Source organism: Leuciscus leuciscus (assembly GCF_965113295.1).
Source record: "Leuciscus leuciscus genome assembly, chromosome: 3".
NCBI classification, from domain to species: Eukaryota; Metazoa; Chordata; class Actinopteri; order Cypriniformes; family Leuciscidae; genus Leuciscus; species Leuciscus leuciscus.
This window is the reverse complement of record NC_138727.1, coordinates 39,597,420-39,612,507: the sequence shown is the minus strand read 5'-3', so window position 1 is coordinate 39,612,507 and position 15,088 is coordinate 39,597,420. Positions and strand designations below refer to the sequence as shown.

The 15,088-nt window shown below is 38.7% G+C and overlaps 1 protein-coding gene across 1 annotated transcript in view; it reads right to left on the bottom strand.

The window, feature by feature from the left end:
• ctnna2 (catenin (cadherin-associated protein), alpha 2) overlaps positions 1-15,088 on the bottom strand; it is a 535,329-nt gene that overhangs the window by 24,331 nt on the left and 495,910 nt on the right. Inside the window, exons 10-11 of the mRNA XM_082164839.1 lie at positions 3,626-3,718; positions 2,185-2,341 (exon numbers count right to left, since the gene is read on the bottom strand). Coding sequence (XP_082020965.1) covers positions 2,185-2,341; positions 3,626-3,718 — 250 coding nt within the window. The remainder of the gene's footprint in view (positions 1-2,184; positions 2,342-3,625; positions 3,719-15,088) is intronic.

The following is a 15,088-nucleotide window of genomic DNA, read 5'->3' as shown; positions in this document are numbered from 1 at the left end:
GTATATTTCTTTTGCGTCCAGTGAAAATGTTGACAGGGCAAGTACTAATCTCAAACACTGGGCCGACCAGACCAGATTTTCAGGAAATAATAATAATAAATCCTTATTGTTGAATCCTGACATGTTTTCTTCACAGATTTTCAAACGAATATTTCCAAACTGGAATGCACTGCTTACACCAGATTCTGGACATCAGGAGGTGGGATGCATACCAATATTTCCTCCTGCTTCATTTCATACAGCCCACATAGACCTGTCAGATATACAAAAGGATCTGGCCCACAACAACCAGGATTTCATTTATTCATTTGCTGTGTATTTAGTATTGACTTATTATAATCCCTGCCTTGAAATCCGTGGCTATATGATGAGAATGTAGTATTCATTCTAATCGTTTTTGTGCCAGATCCAGATAGGAAATACACTATCCAGCAAAATGTTGCAAAAAAAGAGAATTTGATGTAGAGGAGAGCCCGTTTTAGCTAAGGTGGAAGGTGAGACTGAAGTTGGTGTGCCTCGTTTGCAATGAAAAGAACTGTGGGAATTAAATAATTTCATTTATACATTAATTACAAGATGAAACACTTAAAGGTGAACTAAGTAACTTTTTTTACCTTAACTGAACAGCTTCGGAGTCATTGGAATGGTTATATTACTTGTTTCGGGTTGAATGGTGGTCGTTTCGCACCCCCCTGGTGCCCGTGAGCGGAAAATACGCACTTGCAACTTTGAGCCGGCGGGCCGCCGGCCGCTGCGTCAGGAAGTCTCGCGTGGTATCAGGTCTCGCGATGTAAACAATTGCTTTACGGCCAAAAGAAATCTGCTAAAATGCTGTCATTATTGCGCTCCCTCACGCTGTCCGAACCCGAATGAAGACGACGTTTTAAAGAACGTCCCATCTGCTTTGATGTCGTTGATCTATAGCCTCTGGTGTCTGAGAATCACCAACGAGTTTTTACGACAGTGTTGTCAAATATCTATTCCGAAGCTGTGGGGGGAGCTCTAGAGAGAAACCTGCGAGCAAAAAGCGAGAATACAGCGAAGAAGTCCCGAAGCTACTGAGTGCTGCTTTAAGTTAAACATGATTACCTTATTCATCAGCAAAAATGGTGTCCTATCAAAAAAAAAAAAAAAAAAAAAAAACTCCATACTAGAGAGCGGTTTAATTATCTTCTACACCAGGCAATGTGTTTAAGCCTTTTTATTTTTAAATATATAATTTAGTTATATTTTTTTTAATTAAACCATACATTCTCTATATAAGCCATACATAGGTTTGAGTCCAATGCTCATGTGAAACTACACACAGACTCAGTAATTGGCACCATAATAGTAATCTTTTTAATCACTGCAAAACAAGAAGACTTAGTGCCGTGGACAAAAAAGTAACACAGTGTAAGTAAAGCAAGGCTACACATACAAAGGGTCATAATTGTTCATATTTATGTTAAATTATATGGCCATTCACATTTCTATCCAGTGTTCTGTTCTCCATCTGTTAGTAAGATGGACATTCCCATTCAAGATAATGGGATTTTGATGGTGGAGGCAGCTGACATTTTAGAGTGTCCATTATAAAGAGGGAAAAATAGACATTGCTATATTCTACCACCGTACTCCGTGTGGAGAGTTTAGATGTCAAGAGGGGGATGATGGACATTCACATAAAAAAATAAAAAAAATTATACAAAAAAATCTATACTTAAAATGCTCTTAAAGACTTAAAATGTTGTAATAGTTTGAAACCAGAATGGTTGCTTGATTTACTGTTCACCACCAGGCAGCAGGTACTCAATGGTGATCTCACAAAACCATGTACCCCCAGTTTCACAGACAAGGCTTAAGCCTATATTCCCAGACTTAACTGCATGTTTGAGCTGTTTTGAAAGCAACTTGTGCTGACATATCTTAAAATATGTCAGTGTCATGGTTTGTCTTAAGATGCACACCAGTAATGTTTTTTTTCTAAGACACGTTTATAAAAGCTTCTTAAATGTCCTAATTGAATTAAGGCCTAATCCTGGCTTAATCGAAGCCCTGTCTGTCAAACCAGGCCATAATAACCCGCATACACCATAGCTTAAGCACACTGTCTGTTCACTTATTATGCAGATGTGTGTAATATATAGACACAGGAAAAAATTTAATTTGTTTCCATTTTGTGTAATCTGTTTCCAGTTTTACCTGAAACGGACAGGAAGTCATCAACGGAAGTGATGTCATCTACGGCCTCAGTCAGGATGCGTACTTGCTTCTCCCACTGGTCCTTGAAAACATCCATGTTGTCCTGAGCCACCTTGCTTTGAGGGCGTGCGGCCAAGGTCAGGGCTGCATTGATTACCTGTGAGGAGCATAACGGTATCATTCTGAACCTTAACAAAACTCAAGAGAAACTACAAAAGTTACTGTTCAAACGGTTGTGTGAATCAGTTGTTTTTTTACTAGCCAGAAGACATTGGAGTCAAACCATGTGCATGTTTTAAGTCAAAATGTAAATTAATTATTTATCCTTATAAACCTATAATCCTCAGAATACCTGCTGCTTTGACAACTTTGAGTCATATGATGATTCTTTAAAATCTAAAGGTCTCTTGTTGATAGAGGTTGCTACTGTAGAGTCAAATTTGTCTTTGTCAAATTATCTTAGTAACTTAACTTGTAACAGTACTTTGAGGAAACAATTTTGAACATCTCACAATTACTTCCAGGTTTTTTGTGTGTTAGCTTCACTTGCAGGGGGGTCACTCACAATGCGAGATCTGTTAGAGGGGACTTCAGTGAAAATGTTTCTTGAATCTTAATACCTCAATTCTACTGGAACCTTTAATTCCAGTCCAACCTTACACATAATCAAATCAGTACATGGTGAGGGCAGATTTCTTTTTGACACTTATTATGAAGGACTGGTTAGGGCATGACGTCACCAAGCCCTCATTTTTTCCAACATATCCCTTGCAACCATCTGTCATTTTAAAGAGAAAACTTTTTACAATTCAATCAATTCTCAATGGATAAAATCAGATTTCTCAACATTTCTCATAAATATGTCACATTACAAATATTTTGTTCCCCAATGCTATTTCATTCTGACTTTGAATTGACCCTATTTGTTTCCTTATACCCTTTCTAATACACACTCATAGTCTTACTATGAATGATTACCAGTGTGCATGTTATCTCTTTAAATAAATGGAGTAATGAAAACCAAGCTCTTTTTTTCTGTTTCCAATGAATTTTTCCTCTCACTGATTCCTCACAATTTTTCTCAATGGGTTGCAAACAGCATTTCTTGCTGACTTTGAATATAGCTAAAAACCTCAAATGTGAGTAATATTTTAATAAATATGACGGATCTGGATATGTGCCTGGATATGCTCTTCTGCTGCCACCATCCATAAAAAAAAGATTACACAAACATCTCTTCTAAAGGAAATTGTGTGCTTTCCATGACCGGTAATAGTGCAATGGTAGTTGTGGCAGGCAAACAGTGTAAAATGAAGTATATAGAATATTGCAAATAAGGTGCATTATAGTGAATTCCGATTTGTCACCACCATATAAAACTGCTGCAAGAGGTTCTAGAAAACTGAACACTGGGTGGATAGCAAAGGTTTAGGCCTTTTACCTGAGGACACAGGCTGTCAATCTGTGTAGCTGCCATGCGCACTAACTTCACACCCTCCTCGTTGTTGGAGATGGAACAGGCGAGGTTGGCCACCTGAAAAAGGGAGAGAGTTTGGTGAGCCATGCACTGGGTCATTTGTACATTGATGTTAAAGTATAAAGTGACATTAGGGTTCTGGTTGCCAGATTTCTATAAATCAGGTAGGTTAGACTAGCATTCGGACAGGGGCAAATAAGCTTCTGAGCAGAGCGCACATATACACAAACACATAGTCCTTTTTGCTGTTCATGTTTGAAGTTATCAGTGCTGTGTGCAATGGATAAGGATTTAATGCTTGGCTTGAAAGGCAATGTCAGGGCAAAATATGTACAGAGAGTTAGGGCTCATTCAAGTGTTAGATTGGTATTTGTTATTTCCCAGCGTGAAGAACATGATTTGTGGTTCCCTCTTCCCCTCTGCTCCCTTGGCCCCAAATCATACCGCCTTGGTCTCTCTTTTACTATTTTAAAAATAGCGTCTATTTGAATAATTGACATCACACACACTTTGTAATTTGAATTTTTACCGGCCAATCTCCTGGACATTTAGAAGCTTCCGCTTCATGTCCTCATCATGTGCCTGTGAATCTCCCATCACGAAAACACAATTACCCCAAAAATGTCAGCGGACACGGAGAGGGGTCCTAATTGGAGGTTGCCGTATTTCTGTTGTTCACTCATAAAGTAACGTCGAATTTTCCATATGAAATTGTCACCGCAAAGCACTGGCGGAATAACCAGAGTTCATTACTGAACTTCATGTTCCCATGTAAATCATTAGGCCAGTTTACCTGGGGGAAAAAAAGGTGGGTGAAAAATGACAGAAAAAGTGTAATTAAACTAGCAGATGGCTCCTCTATGCGCAATACCTCCTTGTCTAATTTCTGCCTGCCTGCAGCCCTCAGATTACCCATCATGCAATGCATCTGGCAATGCCGGATCGGTGCGTACACGTGAATACACGTGTGCATTGAGAAAAGGTCTCTCTCTCTCTCGTGTTTGTTCGCTTCCATCATCAGAAAAGCATCTGCGCAAGGAGCATTGGCCAGATTGGATGCTAAAAACCTGGCTGCCTCCCTCCTCCCCTTCTGCCAAAAATGTCGGATCCGACAAAAAAACACCGGAATATTGCTCAGAGAGTTTTTAAGTTGGTGACACGTCAGACCTCGATGAAAGGCGCTAATAGGAGTGTCAAAGCCGTTTTGATAACAATTCAGAATTGGTGTTCCAAGCATCTCATCCTCTGCTGGTAAATCAGATTACACAGCAGCCATGAGTAAGGATTTTGACGGCGCTAAAGTGACATATGCCTGCTGGCAAATGCAATGCGACTGAAACCATATCAGCGGGCTTCTCTTCTTCTTTTTTTAGGTAAATCGAGGCAAATCAAATCTGTGTTAGAAGATTCTTGCTTACAGCCCTTTTCTCCTGTTTACCCCTGACAGCCCTGAATGCTTTGATGGATCGCTCTTCTGTTCAAGTGTGTGCTTGCGCGTGTGTGTTTAGCTGTGCGGCTAAAAGTGTAAAGACTTAAATGCTTGAGGGTTGCAAGTGATAATGTGTGCATAAGAGTACCAATGGGGGAAAAAAAATATTCATTGATGCATTGATTCTTTCTGAAATGATTATGCATCGATTCATAAAAATTCCTTATCACAATTAGTAATAATTTTTAATGTAGCATAGACACAAGATAAAGAAGAAGATATGGTAAATAAGCTTCAACATAGAACATTATATACTTTTTTTTAATCAATGGCTATGAGTTTGTATAATACGCATATTTGTTTTTGAAATAATAGTCTGTTGTTTGCTTTTAGTCTGTATACATGTTTGGGCAAAATCATTATATAATATGCAATACATTATATAATAGTGTATTCATTTTATGAGTTTGCATCCTTTTGGTGCATCCACTCAGAAAAAAAGGCACAAAAGCTGTCATTGTGGTGGTACCCTTTCAAAAGGTACACCCTTTGTACCTTATTTACTCCTAAAATGGGCATATTAGTACACTGAATGTAAATATTAGTAGCACATGCTGTGGATTACCCATCTATAAATATACTTAATATACTAATATTGGGTAAATATACTAATATAGTATATTTGGGAAATGTATCATCCCAGTGATGGATTTTGTGCCTTTTTTTCCCCTGAGAATATGGCAACCACCTCTGTACCCATCCTTCCCTAACTGTCAAGTCCACCTTGTATCTTCGAGGTGCAGTTGGACCTGAGTGGAAGTGGCCACCAGTTCCACCACCCTTTCGGTAGAAAAGTGGCAAGAGACAGCAGCATAAAGGACCGGATGGGAAGGTAGGGGGTTGTTTTATACACCAGGCTGGCGGTGTGGGACTCCCAGCGTCTGCAGGAAATAATATCCTGTCATGTAATTCCTCACTTCCCTTGGTCCTCACTAGTCCTTCATGGTCTGAACACACAGTCAAACCAGCAGCAGCTCCTGGACGGCAGCCAGAACTGGCCAATGCTCCAGCACTCAATTCTCAGAACTGGATCCCAGCCAAGACACAGTGTCCGGCCAAAAATACTAATTGCAATTATCTAAAGAACCACTCCTCCTTTGTGAGGCCTTTTATTTTCTCAAAGAGAAGACCCCTGTTAGTTAGCCAAGGATGTCAAAATAATATTCATGAGTTTCATGCTAGGTTGAGACAAGCGTGTGCGTGCGTGTTGTCCTTGCTTGTAAGAATATTTCAGAGAAAGAGACCGCATCGCAACCGTGTTGTCTCTCTGACCGACCATTATGTGTTGTCTAGTTAGACCTTTATAAAAGAACTATTGATTTCTGAGTGTTTCATTTGGACGACCACATCTAGAGAATCAGTGCGCAGAGTATCAGCCTTACCCTTGAAGAGTTCTTCAAATTAAATAAATAAATACAATAAAAGAAAGACAAAACATTGCATATTAAAATGCAATTATGCATACTATATATAAATACAAAAATATTAAAATAAAATGATTAAATATATCCATGCTACACAAATTATTATTTATAATGTAATTTATACTACTACTACTAATAACTCCAAAAGGTTTGTTCTATCATTTTATAAGCTGTCTATGTAGGCAGCATGTTATATCGCCAAGTGTGCCCTTATACAAATGGTTGTCCAAAAGCTTCTATGATAGGCAATCATACAATAAGTGTTGATATTGCTAAGTACAAACTAAAATGAATACAATTAAAAGTGGTAATTGAAATAAATCTGAAATAAAATAAGTTTAAGTTTCAGTAAATTTCTAAAACTAAAACTGAAAAAAGCTAAACAGAATAATAAAGAAATTATAAAAATGACATCCACAGAACTTGATTATAATAAAATAACTAAAGCTTAAACTAAATTTTAAATGAAAACTGAAAATATAAAATAAAAGCTGATTCACAATATTAATACTACAGTATATAAATAACACTAAAATAACACTGCCAAGAATGACAGTGAACAATGTGAGTAGTAATGATAATTATACTTTTAATACAAAAAAGTTCAACAAAACTGTTTTACTCTATATTTGTGAGTGCAGTGTGTTTTTTTTTATGTTTATGAGTGTTGCATTATATTAACAACATGGTTGCATCTTCTGTGTAGTTCATGCGAGGACCACTATGTAACCCTTCACTAAATTTGATACAGACAATGTCTGCGTATGGACCAGTCAAATCAGAAGCCTAGAATTCGCCGGTAGAGAATAAGATGTCCCAACAATAATGAGTCACTCACACAAAGTTTAAGTTGTAACTGATTTAGTATAATAAAAAATGTGTATTCAAGAATTTCAAGATGTTAAAGAAAAACAGAGATAGATAAAATAAAATACAGGAAATAGAAAAGTAAATAAAATACAATTAAGTGTGCGTCTCAAACCAATTAATTTCTTTAAACACTTTTGTTTAAAACTTCTTAGTTTTCACATATTTCAGTGGTTCTTTTGGAAAATAAAAGAAACAAAATAAAATTTAGAATATAATCAATTCAAGCTAAACTCCTAATCTGATTCCCTTTGAAATTCTTATCTTCTAATTTTTCAAAACAAAATAAAAGAATGGACAAAAAAACAATTACCTTTGATCAAGCAACACAAAATAAACCAAATAATGAATAAATTCACATTTAAATTCTTTTTTTTTTCAGGAATTTAACCTTTCAATTTCGACATGAGTTGAATGCAGTCTCGGTAGTTATGGCTGAAATGGGTAATGACAATGATTTTGTCCGTTTCTCCTCGTGAATGAAATTCCTCCCAGTAACAGTGAAAAGTGTGAGAGCTGTTAGTTCAATTTCCTACCATCCAGTTCGGCAACGATAATGTCAGTTTCAGGCAATCGATCAATACTCGTTGTTAGACTCGTGCGGCTCGCCAGTCCCGACTCCCTCCGCGAACATGAGAGTTAAGACAAAATCCAGGAACTCCAACCCGGAAAGATTCGATCTCACAGCAGCATCAACTCAATTCAGCACACACTCGATGACGATGAAAAATTTAAATCAGGAAAAGACAAGAAGAAAACAGAGAGAATACAAAACAAAACAAAAAAACCTGACCAAGACCAGATGAGCTTGAATATAAACCTTTTTTTTTCAGGTTTGAAGAACGGTTACAACTCAGAAAAATCCTTTTCTCTTCCTCACTCAAAAATATATTCGTATTATAAGTCTCTGTTTCTCAATAAATAAACCTCAATTTGTGAACGCGCTGTGTTACAACGGCTGCTTCTCCGTAACTGCGTCACATATGCGGTTTCTCCGTAACTGCGTCACACAGTATAAAATCAATTTAACTCTTTTTCTCGGTCTCTTTCATATCAAATTTACTTCTCTTCCACTACATCGTCTCTGGAACAATATACATGTAATTCTCATCAAATTCTCAAAGAAGATAACTTATCTCTCAAATTTCCTTGGAGAGATTCAACTGACGTCTGCTCTCGTCTGCGATAGCAATCAAAAAAGAACGCGGTCTCTAACTGCGTGCGAAATATGGAAAACAGAAATGCACTCTCATTGGTCAATCCTCCCAAATAAAACTAATTTTAATTGGCTATTTTAAAACGCATGAAAATAATTTATGAAATGAAAAGAGAATTTATAGGATTTGAATTTTCTAATTCTTTGTTAATACTGGTTTTTTAACCTGGGTTACAACTATCTATACGACACAAAGAGCTACTTGATAGGTAGAGCATTTCAGTTCAGATCAGTCACTTTTAGGTTTCAATCTACAGTATGAAAGCAGCTTACTAGCTCATGGAACAACAGGATCTATACCTCCTCTCACATTAAATCAGTATTTCAGACTTCTCAGCACTTCTTGGTCGAATCATTCCTGTCAAGAAATAGGTATTGTTTATTGTATTTCCATCTGGAAAGGGAAAATTTTTATAAATGATCACGGACAGAATCTAAGAGAGAGAGGGGAAGTTGTGTCAGAAAAGAGTCGGTTAAGAGTGGGGCAAGAGAAGGTGTTAGCCTGAGTGCTTCCCCCCTATTCCCCAACCATACCCCGGTCAGAGAGCAAATAAATCAGCCTGTCAGCACAGATGAAGCAGAACGCCCCACTGGGGGAGAAACAAACACAGGTCACTAAGCGTGACCATGTGAGAGCTATAGCAACAAACCTCAACAGTAAAGTCCCAGATGTTTGAAACCTGATGACCCCTGACGTGTCTACAGGGAGATTTGGAAAGGCCTAGACAAGTTTACATATTGATTTAAATGCAAAGTTACATGAAAATTGCAAAAAGTGCCGGACTTGTCAGATTTGTGACCCTGAGGTTAGCATATATACTAAGTTGCGCACATTTTGCAATGGCATTCCTGCAGATGATGCGAGTCGGTTTTGTATCAACTTTTCCCCGTTCCCCCTCTGATTTTCATCATTCCCTGTGCTCTTGATGCTTGGCGAAATTTTGGAATTCCATGTGAGGGCAAAGCAGTTTTCGCATCGTGTTCAGGTGGTCATGTGAATTTCCTGTGGTGCACTAACAGAAAGATCCTTGCTTTGAAAGTGACTTCTGTATGAGCTGTGCTTCATACATCGCTACACTATGGACAATAGACAACTTTTTGCCAGCGAAAGTTCATGAAAATTCCTGAGAAGGCTTGAAGAACTCAGACAAACCATTGTTCGCAAACTACAATTCCTGTTCTAACTACAATTTGAATTAATTGAAATGTGTACTCTCTGAGTAGTAATAGAAGATGTTTTCTGTTGTAATGATAAAAGTAGTAGCGCCCACAAGACTAGTAGCTGTTCTGTGAGTCCACCCTAAGATTAAAAACAAGGTCCCTTGTTTTTGAAGAGTTGTTACTGAATTTTGAATGCGGCAAAATTATCACTGGTGTCACTTCAGGGAACTTGTGCACGTTAAAAATTTTTTTATTCTTAAGAACATTTTGGGAATCCAAAAAAAAAAGCCTATAGCCACTGGATTTGTACATTAAAATGTAACGGATGGAAGGTGGCTGAGAAAAGTCCTAATAACACAGCACATCTTCTCATTTGACATCTCACGGTAGTGAATTAGCCTTTCTGGCTTCTTTCACTGACACTTCTGCTCAACGTGGAAAAGTGTAATAGAGTCAAAGCTGGTGGGCCTGCCACAGCTGTGGAAGCCTGAATCTCACAATGAAGCTATATTATTAAAATGCACCTGTCCTTAGCCAGTAAGCTACATTAAATGCCTCCAACTAGCAAGCTCAACTGGGTCACAGTGCTGTGGTCTGGAACAGGTCGGCCATCAGCCAAGAGGCTTTTCTTCCCCACAGGTTCTTCTCTTATTCCACTTTTCTCTCTGTCAGGTTCTGTTTTGAGAACCTACAAAGTCCCCATTAGAGCCAGAAGGCTCAAAAAGTACTGCAGTGAAATGTTAACTGTCACTAAAGTTGCACTAAGAGGTCTGAATTTGATATATGGGGTTGTCATAAATAGACATCATGTGGAGATAATGAGATCTGGCATGAAGGTCAATATGAAAAACTGTCCCAGCCCCTTCAGAGGTTTAGCCTTGGTGAAAATGAAGGGTTCGGTGTATGCATGGGTACATTTCAGCAAAGTGTAAGTTAATGGCTTTTGAGGACCATTAAGAGCAAGTCTTGATCTAAAAGGAGATTAACGGAGAATCACCCTGAACAGTCTAGGACAAACCTTGATCTTTCTCCATAAATACAACATTTAATAAATATTAAGCTCTAAAATGCTGTCCTGTCTATTTCACCTGATATTAGAAAAAATACCACTGGTACAACTGTCATTATTATGAATGCTGTTGATGTTGTTTTCTGGTGCTGCTTATTTTGTTGTTGATATTGTCCAACAGGGACGACCATGTTAAAAATATTGTTTGTAAGGTTGCCATTAATGTAGGCTAATTATGTTTTATAATTTATCACAAAATGTCTGAACCTTAGAGAATACTTGGGTTAACAAAAAGAGTTGTCTGGAATATTTGAAATAAACCTTTAAATTGAATTATCACCTCACACACTAACACCGTGTCCTAACTACACGCAACGCAATAAGATTCCAGCGACAAGCAGTGTGTCTGTCCACAATAGACGCGACTGTGAGACGCCACAACGTCAATCAAAAATCACAGCCAGTCAGAACAGCGTGTGGGAGGAGTCTCGCGGCAAGTAGAGAGTAATCTTGACGGCACTAGAGAGTAATCTTGACGGCACTCGCAAGAAAATGAATAAGTAGCTACATAATCAAATTCACAAATATTACACCATTTAAAAAATACATAGGCTACTGAGTTACTAAAACAATCTTTGTCAAATAATACACCTGTTTGTTCACAGTTTTAACGTTCTTGTTTCCATTTGTTTAATTTCAAGATCTGAGGTGAATTATATCCATTGTTGCTTTACAGCTACAAAGCTGGAGCACTAAATTATATTCAAAGCTTTTAACATTAAAGCACATAAACAGTACCTGAGATTATCAGTGCCACACTTTGTGTTTGTTGTTCCAGCGCGACGTCGCAGAAAAATAGAAACCGTTTCTAAAATAGAATCGTCGCGTGTCACCGTTGCGCCTGGTTAGGACGAAAACTCTGATTAACATGGAAAAGATACCTTTTATCACGTGTCGCGGCGTGTAGTTAGGACATGGTGTAAGGTACTTCAAAAATACCATTATATGACCATAGTATCAGTGTTAATTTAGTAATATTGAGATACTGTTATAGTTTTTACTAATATTTTGGTTTTATTGTAACATTTTCCATTTTAATTAAAATGTTAGTTAAAATTTTAGTAATTTTATTGTAATTTGTTCGTTTTTTTATTATTATTATTTTTAATTTAAAAAATAAATATTTTTTATTTGGTTTATTTTTGTACATCAAGTTAAACATTCAGTTGTACATTCAGTTAAAAAAAATAATGAAAATGAGAAATAAATATGTTTTTTAATGTTATATTTTATTTCAGTTATTTAATTTTTTACAGTTTTAAGCGTAAGTTTTTGTAAATGTTATTAAAAGTTATGATATCAGTTTGGTCAGATGATATCAGTACCGTATGATATCAGTAACGTACTGATTGGGATCACGCTTAGTCATCATCTGTCATCTTCGAGTATTGAAAAAACGAGCCGCGCCGCTGCGCGGGTATGAACACGGAAGCGGATGCACGCAACATTATTTTTCATTATCACTGCTGGACGAGCAGGCGGAGAATCTGCCACCGGCGGACGGGTGGAGGCAGCAGGGGGCCGCCGGGGCAGGATGTGCTGGATTGCCTCCGTCTGCTTCTGGGGCCCAACCTGGGAAATGGGGGAGTCCAGGAACCGAGACTTGTCGGTCTCCGTCATATCGGCCAGGTTAAGCCAGAAATGGCGCTCCTGGACCACTGGGGTGGACATCGGTAGACCGACCGCACGATCCGCAACCTTCGTACCTCGGAGGGCAAGGTCGGTTGCGGTGCATAGCTCACCCATGAGCACACGGTCTGGACTACCCTTGTGCATGTCCATGAGTGCTTTGGCCAGTTGGACCTGCAGCAACGCCATGGCATGCAGGCAGGAACGGACAAGAACTTACAGGCCTGAGAGTGGAGACGAGGATCACCCTTCCAAGAGGTAGCGGTCGCCGGACACAGCTGCATCGCGACCTGGCGCGGATTAATGCACAGGCTTACATAGGCTGCAGCCTAGGGGCCCCACATGTTCAGGGGGCCTCGGATTGGCCAGACAATTATTTTTTTTATTTTTTGGGGGATTCCAGTTTGGATGGGCCAGAACGTTAAATAAAAAACGTTATCTAATCACTGTTTAACCTAATAAAAATTACTGACTAATATACTGTTAAATTATCTGTGACTATACAGATTTTAATAGCTTTGTTGCATTGTAAAAAAGTTTCGGTGCATAGGACGGACCTATCCGCGATCGCTCTCCGTGGTTCTGACCAAAGAAGAGCGCTTTGGAATCTCCATTACGCAAAGCATCATTCCTGGGCTGCGTTTCCCGATAACGCTCGCTGTCTCTTAGCGCGCTACGAAGACTCTTAAGGTATAACTTTACTAAAGGTTAAACCATTGCTAGGCGTCTTCAGGGCTATCATCCACTCGCGAGGCAGAGGCGCTGAGAGGCAGAGGCGCTGAGAGGCAGAGGCGCCCTCCTAGCAATGGCGCTGGTCGCGCTAGCATCCTGGGGTGGCAGAGACGAAGATGTAGGTGATGATGTGGGTCTCAGCTCTCTTCATTTCTTGGTTGCAGCGATGACTCCGAGACTGTACGTGCGCGTTTAAGGTACCTAAACAACGACTGTTGCAACAGGGCCGAGGGCTGGGTTGGAAAATATGTGACGTAATTATGTTTTTTAATTTAATCAATGTTGATTATGAAAGTGAGCATGCAGCATGAGAAAGATATGATACATCATGAGATGTGCAATATGTCTGGAGACATGGGTAAAACATTTTGACCACTTCATTAAGTTTTGTTTTGTAGTCTCTTTTTTAAAAGATTTTCGTTTTGTATAAATTGTATCTTAATTTTGATCAATGTTTTATCAACAATTTGCCTGTATTTATTAAATAACAAGCACATATATAGCAGACAGTGTAATAAGGCGCCGACACGATCACTTGCATTGCATGTGAACTGGAGGGCGCCGAAACTCAGCTTGTGCCTCACAGATTTGAGAAATATAGGCTATCTATTATAGAAAGTTTGAAATGTCTACTTTTAAACTAAAATATTAAAAACTAAAATAAATAGGCTAGCCTACTCTCTGAATATGTAATATGAAATGTGCATTTCTTTTTGGCATTCATGGCGAGACCACATCATCAACTTCATCTTTACTGCGACACAGAAAACACCAGTTTATTAATAAATAGTAATTAATAAATGTCTCCTTGTGGTCGTGCGCTTGAGTGCGGCTATATTATGTAAACACTCATCTATCTGGTATATAGCCTAAGTAATTAAATTAATATAAAGGGGCGATTTGTCCACGAATGGCTTAAATGAACAACTACTAGTCGACTAGAAAAAAACTTTTGTCGGAGGCAGCCCATATTCCACATATTTGCAGGCCATTCTTGGTTGAGCGATGGTTGATGGATGAAGGGCCACAAGGCTATCCCTCCAGTGAAGCGGTCTGTCGCGATCAGGGGCGGATTAAGGTTGTCAGGGGCCCCTAGGCAGCTCTTTGTGTGAGGCCCCCCCCCCCCCAATTAACTTTAGTAATTTACGTTTTTGTGCTCCACTTTCATGCTTTCTTTCAGCCATTCTGCCACTATGTCGTCCAGCAATAGCAGTGACGTAAATGAAAATGATTGACATGATTTGACCAGCAGCAGCTGAGAATTGCGAATCTGAGAATATTCAGAATTGCGCTCTCCGCTCACATGCTCTGATCGGAACAAACCCGAACCACTGTCTGCTGAACTTGCGCAGAAACATCAAAGACAGGTTAGACATAACCAGCTTTTTAAAATTATTTTTTTTAAACTAATATTTAGACTATTTTAGCACAAATTATGAGCTTATTGCCAATTTTTTATAATTCTTGACAAAATTAGAACATATTAAAAAAATATATATTATTTTTTTTGAAGAAAAGTTTTTGATGGGCCTGTTGAAAAGTGGGTGGGCCTAAGCCCGTCAGGGCGCGAACAAAAGAAGACCCTAATTGGCCCATAAGAAACATTTAAAAAAAACAAGCAGGTGATTGGGTAGATGTGAATTGGTTATCCAATCAGCTGCTGCTGGTCAAATCATGTCAATCATTTTCATTTACGTCACTGCTATTGCTGGACGACATAGTGGCAGAATGGCTGAAAGAAAGCATGAAAGTGGAGCACAAAAACGTAAATTACTAAAGTTAATTGGGGAGGGGGGGCTCACACAAAGAGCAGCCTAGGGGCCCCTGACAACCTTAATCC